Raw genomic sequence first — 11957 nt, 5'->3', positions numbered from 1 at the left:
CATGTATCAGTACCAACTACATCACTGTTACTTTTACCTTGCTTCCGGAGATTCTGAGCTTGAAATATACTGAGCTACTATACTCTATACAGTGCTGTACAGTAAAGTGCACAAAAGCACAGTCACTTGTAGACAATGCACATACATGACAATGTGTGCCAGACAAATGAACTAACTCATATGATTGGATGTGTGAATGCACATTTGCATCTTTGAAAGTTTACAACTTGAAAGTTTGTATGTAGGGGACTTAGCTTTGCCATGGACAAGTCTGATTGGATTTTAAATCACTGGCATTATCATAGGAAAAATCAGTATTACATTGTCTTAAAACAGAAAAGAATAATTGCTTTATTTCTTTAAATATAATTTCCAACTATGGTAAAATTTTGAATGGTTGTAAAAAAGTATTTACATTTTCATCTCATTTTGTTGACAGTGACTACCTAGAGCTCAAACTTTTCATAAAAAGTGAAGTGATTTTATATGGAACTTTAGGTACATTTAATATTTAAATCACTTCTAATATGTTTCTATTTTATTTTTAACATGTTTATGTGATGCAAAAGAAAGTTAGTTAAATGCTTTACCAAGCTCTGGGGAGCCTTATTTTTCCTATGACATAACTCTGAAAAATTTGGGGAAGCACCCTTCCCTTAGGGATTTTCAGTGATTCACAACGTGTGCAAGATTCTCCAAAGTGCCTCCAAAAAACTGAAACCTCTTCTGCAGGCTTTAAGGCATTAGAATACCTTAGCCTCAAGGAACTTGGTTCTTTCAGCAGTAACACCCTACAATAACAACATTTCACAAGGTCCTATTGTAATATGTCACACTGGACTATGCACTAGACTGGGAAAGTGGCCGGCAGACAGGCTCCCTTCAAGTTCATTCACCCTCCGTGCCAACTGCCTTGGACAAAGTAGTCGCCCAGATGTCTTCCTTCCATGGTTTCTTTAGTAGAACTTCAGCTTCCAGTCTACCAACGGGGAGGGTCAAGGTCTGAGGCGGCCGCCCATCCCGACCCAACACGTTTTCCCTCTCCTGCAGACGCCTTGGACCTGCGCCGCACCCAGGTCTCAGTCGCAGCTCAGACAGCCTCGCGTCCCATGGGCCCGTGGATGCGGCAGATGGACTTCGGGTCACCTTCTCGCTCCTTCCCTGCATGTGTCCCAAGAGGGAGGGATAGGCCAAGGCCACGGCCAGCGTCCCAGGAGGCGGGGCAGGAGCGCCTAGCCTGCCTTCCTCCCCTCTGCCCTCCAGGTTCTGCGCCCCCGGGCTTGGCACTGGAGGACACCTCCCAGGGGGCGTGGAGCCAAGACACCTGGGGCACCCGGCAAAGAGCTGCTGCCACCCACCCCTCCCCCAGCCTGCGCTGGGGGTGTTTATCTTGGCCGTTCCTCCTCGCTCTCTTCTCTTTCACTTTTCTTTTCGTTGGGGGTTGGGACTCCTTGGGTTCCAGGCGCCCAGGGAAACCCCAGCTGATTTGTTTGTGGCCGCAGAGGCCCGACGCCCGGGAGGGGAGCCGGGTGACCGCGCCCGCCCCGCTGCACTGCCTGCCGCCCCTGACCCTTCAGCCCGGAGTCGATGGAGGTACAGAGCTTGGCTTCTCCGCTTCGGGAGGGGAGGTGCTGGTGGCTGGAAAGGGCAAGGGAATTTTCCCCGAAAGCCTTCGTCTCGGTCCCCTCCCAGCACTGGCCGGACCCACCCGTCTCCCCGCCGACTAGCTGCCAGCCGGGCCGCCCCGCCCTCTTACGGGGGAAACACTTGACCGCGACTTCGGTTTTCGGTGGCGCTAGGCGCAGAGGTTTTTCCCCTTCTGACCCTTTATTCCTGTCGCGGGCTCTCCACGCCATCCTCCGCTTCCAGCCGAGCACAGACTGCTAGTCCACTTGCGGCTCCCGCGCGGATCCCCCGCGGCCCCGAGGTGCGCTCCGCTCTTTCTGCGTCGCGGGGTGCTGTGCGCTCCACCTACTCCGCGCCGGGAGGCGGAGAGCAAGGGAAGCGCGCCTGGCCGAGCTGCGGGGTTCGGAGAAAGGGAAGTCCTACCGCACAGAGCACTGAGTTCTGCACCTCATCCAGCTCAGAAAGTTCAAGTAAGGTACTGCAGTTCCCCGCTTCTTCCCTCCCTCCTCCCAAACCTCCCGCCGACCGTTGCCAACTCGCCAACCGGTGCCAACTCCTGTGTGAGCTTGCACGTCTGACTCTGTGTTTGTCAGTCAAATTGCCCTCCTCTTTTTTGATCAGGACACTTATCTGCCTTGGAAGAGGAATTTATAGAATGGCTACCTTTTGACAGTCAGGCCTGGCTTTATATTATTTCCGGAAAATCCGTGCTAGAAACTTCAAAGAAATGCAGGAGACTTGTACTGCTGTGAACTGCTTATTCAAAGGGGCTTTAAATGAAAATGCAGTTAATTTTTCCAAGTGTTGTTGAGATGTTGCAAGCATATACAATGTATTTGAACGTAGCTTATAATGTATTGAATTTAACTTGATTTTCTATGCGTTTAAAAGTTTCTTAACGTCAAAGTATACGTAAAGCAGGGTTAATTTTTAAATGATGCTTAAAATAGGTTCTTAAATAGGGTGAATCAAAAGTTTCAAAACTGGAAGTAAAGTGGTTGTCACTAGCGATTCCCATTATGTTTTTAAAAACTACCGTCTGATGTTATGACACTGGTGATGGCATCTCCTTGTAACTGATAGGCATTCTCATTTTGTCAGTGTGTTTAAAGCGGCTTAGTTGACTTGACTGAATAAACAGATGAGATCTAGGTGGTTACAGCATCCTACTCTGCAGAGGTGGATGTTCTATGATAATGCATCAAGGTACAAGATACATTAAACTCCTGTCATTTTATTGGAAAGCAGTGCAGAGGGCATGATAGCTAAAGAGGGAGCAGGTACAAAGAGACAAACATAAAGATATAGAAAGGAAAGGACTGATGACAAAGCAATAGCCATTTTAGAGTTAAAAAAGTGTGAAAAAAATTAAAATTTTGCTTAATAAAGTTAAGAAGTCTAGAAGACTGTGAAGGTTTGTTCTGGTAGGCAGAAAAGGCACATCCTTGTATTTCTTCCTCGGTTTTCTCCTCTCAGAATTTTGATCATACCCAGAATGGCCTTTCCAGCAGGATTGTCTGCTCTAGGACAGGGTGACAGAGGGGTTAGGTTGGGTGCTGGCCTGGACTTCTGGTAGGCAGAATGTTCACCGTTCTCTGCTGATTTGGAATGGAAACTCCAGAACCTGATTTAAAGCTACAGTTTCTGGAATTAGGAATTTTCCTACAGCTTACTAGGTGGGTTTAAGAAAAACAATTTGATGCTTTTTGTTTTAATCCATGAAATTAATATGTAAATGTCAACAGCTGTATCTCAGGACATAATGTTTGTCAGTGAAATACATGTTTATAAATTTCTTTGGAGGAAGGGGGAAAGCAGTGGTCTAAAGTTTGATAATTGAAAAATTTAAATCCTAGAAGGGTCTCCATCTCAGGTTTTATCAAACCTGGACTTTGGGAAGGCTGTGAATAAAGGGACTTTTTCTGAGGAAAATAGCCATAACTCTAATGATCTTTTTAAATGGATCTTGAACACAAAACAGTTTGAAAAACATTAAAAACTTACAAAACTGCCCTTTCTTCCTGTCTCCCATTGAGTATACTAAGTTCTATTCATTATGTAACAGTTCTTTTGCAGGTTAGTTAGTGATAGTGAAGAGAGTGATAATGCAGAGAGTCCTATTTCAGGTCCACAACTTGAACTATCGGAAATAATATGAATCATAGCTAACACTTGATGACTTCTTATTATGTCCCAGACATTGTTCTAAATATGTGTGTAGTTTTTTTTTTAAATATCATAATAAACTTTTGTGGTAGTAGGGACTGGATTTTATAACTGGGGAAATTGAACCATAGAGTAATTAAATAACTTTCCCCAAGTCACAGAGTGAGAAAGTGGTCGAGATTTAAGAACACCAGTATTTATGAAGGCTATTATTTCCATAGAAATATTTCTCACAATTTGATAGTGACAGCCATAATTTCATTGCAAGGTAGTGTGAGATAATGATGGAACACTGGTTTTATAGTAACACTTATATGGTACTTTCATTCTAACATTATTAATTATATATTTAAAGATTACATTTAGGAGCAAATAGTAGTCACATCACATGGATGTCTATATGAGTTTGGTCCTTGAAGAAAATCTTTTTATGGTTCCTGAATGAAAACATTTGTCCATTTCACCTAGTTTTTGCTGATAGAGCTTGACAAATGGTAGGCAAATGTGGATTGATGTATGTCTGTATCTTGCATTCATCCAAGTGAAAGGCTGGATTGAGGGAGTCTTCAGAAGACACATAACACAGGGGAGGTGGGTGTGGTCAACTGTATGGGAAGTCTCCTTTTCAGAAGATATTTATGGTCTGAGGGTTGGCAAGAAGCCAGCTTCTTTCTTTAGCTCAATATTAGCTCTTATATTTCTTGATCCAGTGATTACAGATTATTGTGTGAGACTATTGAGTTGAACATTGTTTATATGCTGGCTGGTATCCTATTTTATGGATTGGGTAGAAACATCCCATAGGAAAGTTGAGAGAACATTTGTGAGTTTTGCTAGTAGTATTTACTCCTAATTAATGGTGAATTTTATTAAAATAACTGCAGTCAACTTTGTATGTGTTACTATTTACTAACTTGCTGCATGTTGGGGAATGTTACCCTTTTTTGTTGTTGTTGTTACCCTTTTTTTAAGTTATTCAGTATTAGAATCAGAAATAGGAAATAAAATGCTCTGACCTCAGCTCAATCCAATGGTAGTATTTGTACATATTCTATATCTGGAGGTACAGTATGTATACACATATATTTTCCAGTGTTTTACCCCACTGAAAATCTAATGGTGCATGGCAGGTCATTTTTTGGAAGAGCAGAGGACTGTATATGGACCACATGAAAATGAATTAAAAAAAGTCAGAATGCCGATTAGGTGGCCATGTTCTAAGTCGTGTCTTTTCCAAATGCTGAAGGAGAGTGACAGAAAGTGTTTGGTTAAGTAAAGGAACTGAAACTGAAAATGATCCCAGAAGAGGAAAATATGATGACTGTAAGGTTGGGGGTGGGGATTCTAATGATCTTTGTGACATACCAGCCCAGTGACATAGGCAATGAAACCTGCACCACTGAAGTCTCCTTACCGGCTCTTCTGCTCATATGCCTTCTGACACAACTTTGGGAGAGGAAGTACATTGGCCCTTGAATGACAGCAGTTTAAACTGTGAGATCTACTTATATGAGACTTTTTTGGACAGTAAATACCACAGTGCTAGGGTATCCATGGCTGGTTGACTCTGTGATGCAGAACTATGGACACTAAGGAACCGCGGTACCCAGGGCTTGCTGTAGGTTACAGCAGACTCTCCATAGAGCGGAGTGTTGGAGCCCCAACCCTGCATTATTCAAGCGTCATCTGTATCATTTGCACACTTTTAGCACTGACTGCTAACATTTTCAAATTATTTTCTAATTGAACATTTTAGTTAGATATTTAGCCATATATTTTTCCAACTTGTTTGCTCTCCTTACCCCTCCGCGAGCTTCCCAGATGGCACAGTGGTAAAGAATTCGCCTGCCAATGCAGGAGACATAGTTTCCATGGAAAACTGCATGGACAGAGGAGCCTTGCACCCTGCAATTCATGGAGCTGCAGAGTCAGATGCAATTAAGCACACACAGAAATACACCTCAGCACCAAAAAGAAGCATATACTTCGAGATTTCATTTTAAAATAAATATTAATATTTATATTGTGAAAATTATTATTTATGTTATTTTAAGCATAGTTATTAGTACACAACTAACCAAAATAACCCATTCACTTTTGATAAGTAATTATTGCTGCTGCTGCTGCCGCTAAGTCTCTTCAGTCGTGTCCTACCCCCTGCAACCCATAGACGGCAGCCCACCAGGCTCCGCCGTCCCTGGGATTCTCCAGTCAAGAACACTGGAGTGGGTTGCCATGTCCTTCTCCAACACATGAAAGTGAAAAATGAAAGTGAAGGCGCTTAGTCGTGTCCAACTCTTAGCGACCCCATGGACTGCAGCCCTCCAGGCTCCACTGCTTTGACTTAAAAAAGTGTCTCTAATAGCAATTTTGCCCCTTTCCCCTATGTTTGACACCCTGGACAGGCAAGGCACGAAGTAGGATTCTGAGTGGGGGCGAGGTCCACCTTTCTTTTGTAAAATGGGAAAAGCATCGTTATGAAAGAGGAAGAGGGAAAAGAGAACTTGCTAGAAATCTGCTTGCTTCAGGGTCATTTCAGGCATACCATTCATAAAAAGGGGCTCCTATGGAAGTAGTGGATCTAGAAATTCATTTCTTTAGAACTCTCTGTGGTCGTTCAGACCTTGGAAAGTCATGGAGTTTCCCTGACGAGCTCTGATCTAGTTCAGCCTTTTCCCCAACAGCCCCTTCCCATGGTTTCCGGACTGCCAGGGCTCACTGTGCTTCAAAGCAAGTGTGTGTGTTTGTCCACACACATGCGTGAGTGCGCCTTGTGGGGCAGACAATAAAAGAGGGAATCTGGCTGCAATAGAGTCTTCCCAATGATAGGACTGAAGAGTAGGTTCTAGTCAGGCTTAGACAGCCTTTGTAGCTTCATTTCCAGTCACCTCTTCTGTGCTCCAGACACATTTGCCATACATATGCCTCATCACTCCTTGTCAGCCAAGTGTCCTGCTCACAAAGCCCACCCTCTCTAACTTTGGCTGCCCCTTTCTACTGCCCAGGAAAAATTATTCTTTTCCTCCTATGAATGTATTTGGTGCTGTCTACATTCCTCTATGGGCTTCCCAGGTGGCACTGGTATAAAGAACCTGCCTGCCAGTGCAACAGACATAAGAGATGCAGATTTACTCCATGGGTCAGGAAGATCCCCTAAAGGAGGGCATGGCAACCTACTCCAGTGTTCTTGCCTGGAGAATTCCATGGAAAGCAGAGCCTGGCAGGCTACAGGCTATAGGGTCGCAAAGAGTTTAACATAATTGAAGCAACTTAGCAGGCACACGAACATTCCCCTGTAATAGCGTTTCTGTCTGTGAATTCATCTTATTATGTGTCTCTACACTTATATTCTGAGTAAAGACAGGACAGTGTGTCCCATGTCCCCAGCCAGGGGTTGGACACGTAGGTGACTTCTATTGACCTCAGTGATCATTGAACAGTTTAACAGCTAGGCAGAGGCAATGCAAAACAGGTAGGAAACAAGCAACTCAGCAAAACACTTTGCTGGAACATTATCATATAGGCAGTATTTTAGGAAAATTAGTGTAGGATAGGCTTTATTGAAGAAAAGAAAGAATTGGAGCTAAGGAAACCAGCCAGAAGTCCATTCAGGGATATGCTGTTGTTCCTATCATCTTCTCAAGGACCTGCCTGTGTCATTCTGCCTGCTAAGTCGCTTCAGTCACGTCCGACTCTTTGGGATCCTTTAGACTGTAGCTCGCCAGGTTCCTCTGTCTGTGGGATTCTCCAGACAAGAATGCTGCAGTGAGTTGCCATGTTCTTCTCCACGGGGTCTTCCCAAGCCAGGTCTCCTGCATCTCCTGCATTGGCAGGCAGGTTCATTGTTACTAGTACCACCTGGGAAGCTGAGCTAATGCTAGCAATTCTTCTTTTTTTAAAATTTGTCATCAGTTTTTCTTCTGTCTCTAGTGAGTCTTTCCTTCACCATGCAGCTTTGCTATAATTTTTCCCATTAAAAAGGGAAACCAGAAAGACTCTCTTGATCTCATGTTTCTCTCCAGCTACCACCTGGTTTTTCTGTCCCCGTTTTATAGGAAAACCTTGATAGAACAACTCTGGTCCGTATCCAGTGTATCTTTCTCATCCTCTCTTGACCCAGTGAGATGGTCATCCCCACCATCCTGTGAAAAATGCACTTGTCAAAGGTACCAGGAACCCACGAGAAATCCAGTAACCAGAGTTTGGTCTGCTTCCTAGGTGCCACATTAGCAGAACCGGAAGGTTCTTTGTATGGCTTCCAGGGAATCCCCCCTCCTCATTGTCCTTTTTCCTCACCAGCATCAAATTTAGTCTCCTTTGCCACCTCACTTTCTTAACCTCTGAATATAGGCATCTGAGGGCTCAGTTCATGGCCTTTTCTCTGTCTATGCTCACTCCCTTGGTGATCTTAGTCTCTTGGCTTTCAATACCTTCCTAAATGATGACTCATCAGTGTATGTGTTAGTCATGACCCCTCTCTGAATTCCAGTTATACATAAAAGTCCCTTCACCACCCCCAATCAGATATTTAGTGCTCATTGGATTCTTGTGAAGTGAAAGTCACCCAGTTGTGTCCAACTATTTGGGACCCCATGGACTGTAGCCCGCCAGGCTCCTCTGTCCATGGGATTTCCCAGGCAAGAATACTGGAATAGGCTGCCGTGCCCTTCTCCAGGGGATCTTCCCCACCCAGGGATTGAACCCGAATCTCCTGCATTGCAGGCGGGTTCTTTGCTGTTTGAGCCACCAGATGGTAAAGACCTGGATTCCTGACTTTACCCCCAAAATTGCTACACCCATGACAAGTCCATTCTTGTAATTGCACAGATCACCAATCAACCTATTAACCATGGAGTATTCCTTTCTTCCCCTTCACACCCTGCCATTTATTCTGCTGAATCACTTAGCTGTGCCTTCAAAACAGATCCCACGTCTGCCGAGTCCAGGTCACTATTATCCTGTCTCTAGATACAGTGGCAAGAATGGGTCCCTCTTTTGCAACGCTTGTCCCTCCCTTCGGCCCCGCCAAAGTTTCAATTATCTGTTTTTACTTACGTTTTTCTTATCTACAAACAGATGAAAACCACTGCAGTATGTCGTGGCTTAAAAAAGCAATATCATGTTATTTGTCATGATTCCGAGATTTGGGCTACATGCAGCTCCTCTAAGGCTGCCGGGAGTGACGCACCCAGGAAGATTTCCTCATCTTCCTGCCACACACCCAGGTGGATCTAGCACCTGGTGTCTACAGTCTAGCACTGGACTGGCTATGAAATTAAAGGCACCTCCTTTCTTTCTTCCTTTTCCATAAGAAATAGTTCTTATTAGCGGTTGAGCGTGCCATTTCTTTAGAGATTTTAGGGATCTAGAGACTTTCTCTGTCCTTCTTTTTGTTTAGCCGGTGGTGCTTTTATGGGGGGTACATTTTTCTTATAAACCTTGGAGGCTTCCCATTTGTCTATTAAGGATCGGTCCATTGGAAAAGACATCCCAGAAAACTCTTGAGACAGGCTGCAGCTGACCTTGACTGTGAGTCAGAATGCTGTAGGGAAAACCTTCAAGGTCTTAGGAAACTGCTTTTCCTCCTGGACAGGGTCTATGAGGTGCCACCTTAAATCTCTTCTAGGTCTTAATGAGACATCTTCCAGCCACATGCTTGATTTAATATTTAACCTCAGGGGACACTGTACTAATAGACCCTGGATTTGATCTTTGTCCTAAGACTGCTTCTTTGAGAATCTTGTGTTGCCTCGAGAGGCAAGAAGGACAGTAATTTTTGTTTTCCAACCTAACAAGTCCTAGTTTGAATGATTTCCTCTAAATACAACTTGAACATTTTAGTTCCTCTTTCTCTTCCTGTAATTAATCCTAGGTCACAGAGTAAAGCCAATTACCACATTCAGAAATTTTCTTAGCCAGGTCCACAAGTTTTTATTAGACACATTTTCTTTTGTTCATACTATTGCAGGCGGTTATGCAGCATGGAATCACCTTCTCTCCAGCCTCTAATAATGATTTCATCATACCCTTTTAGGCTCTAACAGTGAGTATCCTTGCTACATACTCCTCAGGTGTCTACTCCTCACCTGAGCTCATATCAATTTCAGTCAGTTATTAATTACTATGTATTTAACTACCCCCAAATTTAGTAGGGTAAGATAAGAATTATTTTATATGTTTGAAGCTCCAAGTGTAGAAATTTGGACAGGACCCCACGGCAATGGCTTGTCTCTATGTCAGAATGTCTGTGATCTCAGTTGTTATGACCCCAAAGGTCCAGGATTGTCTGAGATTGTACAAGAAATTGGGTCATGTGTGGGGCCTCGGTTCTGCCTGTTGCCTGGTTTCCTTTGTTCTTCTCCACTTCACTTTTTCTACGTGACTAGATTGGACTCATTCGCAACATAGTGGTCTCAGGGTTGTCAGACTCCTCACGCAGTACCCAGCTTCTATAAAAGAGGAAGTGGAAACTGCCAAGGCTCAGAAAGCCTAGGTCTGAAATTCCCAGACTGTCCAGTTTGTCTCATTTTATCAGGAAAAGCAAGTCTGGAGGCCATCTCGATTCAAGAGGAGAGGGCATAGACTCAGCCTCCTGCTGGGCTGTATGTTATGCTTGTTCCTAGAAGGAAGATGTTGCTTAGTGGCCACTGTCTTGGAGATCATCTGCCACACGTTGTGATCCTGTTAAAGCCTTGATCCGGTCATGCCACTGCTCTATTCAGAACTCTCCGTTGCCTTCTCATTTGACTTCAGTAAAAGCCAAATTCTATTATAGTAGTCAGTAAGGCCCTCAGTGATTTGTCCCTCTGTTACCTCATCTTCTCCTCCTCTTTTAGCTCAAGGCTTTGGTAACTCTGACAACCTTTCTTTTTAAAAATCATGTATTTTCAATGGAAGGATAATTGCTTTACAACATTGTCTTGGTTTCTGCCATCTATCAACATGAATCAGCCATAAGTATGCATATGTCCCCTCCCTCTTGAACCTCATTCCCATCTCTCACCCCATCCCACCCCTCTAGTTTGTCACAGAGCCCCAGTTTGAGCTTCCTGAGTCTTACAGCAAGTATGGTAATGTGTATGTTTCCACGCTATGCTCTCCATTCGTCCCACCCTCTCCTTCCCCTCCCGTGTCCACAAGTCTGTTTTCTATTGTGTCTCCATTGCTGCCTTGCAAATAGGTTCATCGGTCCCATCTTTCTAGATTCCATATATATGCATTGATATATGGTATTTGTTTCCATTCATTGTGTGTACTGCGCTGTTCTTGTCTCCGGGTCTTTGAACTTGCTATTCTTCTGCCTAGAATGCTTCCTTTCAGGTGTGGCCCACTCCCTTACCTCATGCGGGGCTTGGCTCAAATACCCGCCTTGCTGGGAGGCTTTCCCTGACTGGTGTACTTCCTGTTGCATTTCCACGTACACTCTCTCTCAGCTCAAACATTTCTCCAGACACCCGTAACCACCCGACATACCACCAGGTTTCTGCTACCTTATCCAAAACACTTAGGGTCAGATGTCTTTGGAATTCAGATTTTTTTCAGCTTTTGGAAAGGTAATTGCGATAGACTGAGTTGTGTCTCTCCCTCTCCCCACCAAATCCACATATAGAAGTTCAGCCTCCAGTGTGACGACATTTGGAGACAGTGCTTTCAGGAGTAATTCAGGGTAAGTGAGGTCAAAAGGTCAAAAGGGCAGGGCCCTAATGGACTAGAACTGCTGTCTTTATAAGATGAGGAAGAGACCCTAGGAGTCCACATGTACAGAGGAAAGGGTGTGTTCAGACCTAGTGAGAAGGGGGCTGCCTACAAGCCAGGAAGCAAGACCTCACCAGAAACCAACCATTCCGGCACCTTGATCTTGTACTTCCAGCCTCCAGAACTATGAGAAAATAAATTTCTGTTGTGTGACCCACCCCATCTATGGTATTCTGCAATGGCAATCCTAGAAGAACAGACTAATATAGTGACATAATGCCTTTGCTATATATCATGTGACAACTATGGTATATAGTAAGCTTATTCAGGAAAGCTACTCAAAAGTGAAACAGATACAGATCTAAGTAGTTTTATGCCAGTCCATGTTTTGTTAACCAACAAATTAAGCAAAACCTTCAGTTCTTAGAGTCTTTTCAATGTAAGATTTTCAGATAAGGGATGATGTTTTA

The 11957-nt window shown here is 43.9% G+C and overlaps 1 protein-coding gene across 5 annotated transcripts in view; it reads left to right on the top strand.

Annotated features, from left to right (window-relative positions):
• The first annotated feature begins 557 nt into the window (after positions 1–557).
• The window catches only part of IL15 (interleukin 15), a 95506-nt gene continuing 84106 nt past the window's right edge, over positions 558–11957 (top strand). For 2 of the 5 annotated variants that reach the window (XM_061384117.1, XM_061384118.1), the window contains exon 1: positions 566–1593. Coding sequence is in view for 1 of the 5 variants with exons in the window: in XM_061384116.1 (XP_061240100.1) it covers positions 948–1593 (646 nt within the window). In the remaining 4 variants the exon portion in view is untranslated. Of the gene's footprint in view, positions 2102–11957 lie in introns of all 5 variants that reach the window. The other 3 variants (XR_009730270.1, XR_009730269.1, XM_061384116.1) reach the window with 3 other exon arrangements.

The sequence above is a fragment of the Bos javanicus genome, chromosome 17, assembly GCF_032452875.1.
Source record: "Bos javanicus breed banteng chromosome 17, ARS-OSU_banteng_1.0, whole genome shotgun sequence".
Classification (NCBI taxonomy): Eukaryota; Metazoa; Chordata; class Mammalia; order Artiodactyla; family Bovidae; genus Bos; species Bos javanicus.
The sequence above is the reverse complement of the archived record's forward strand: the minus strand, read 5'-3'. Positions and strand labels throughout refer to the sequence as shown.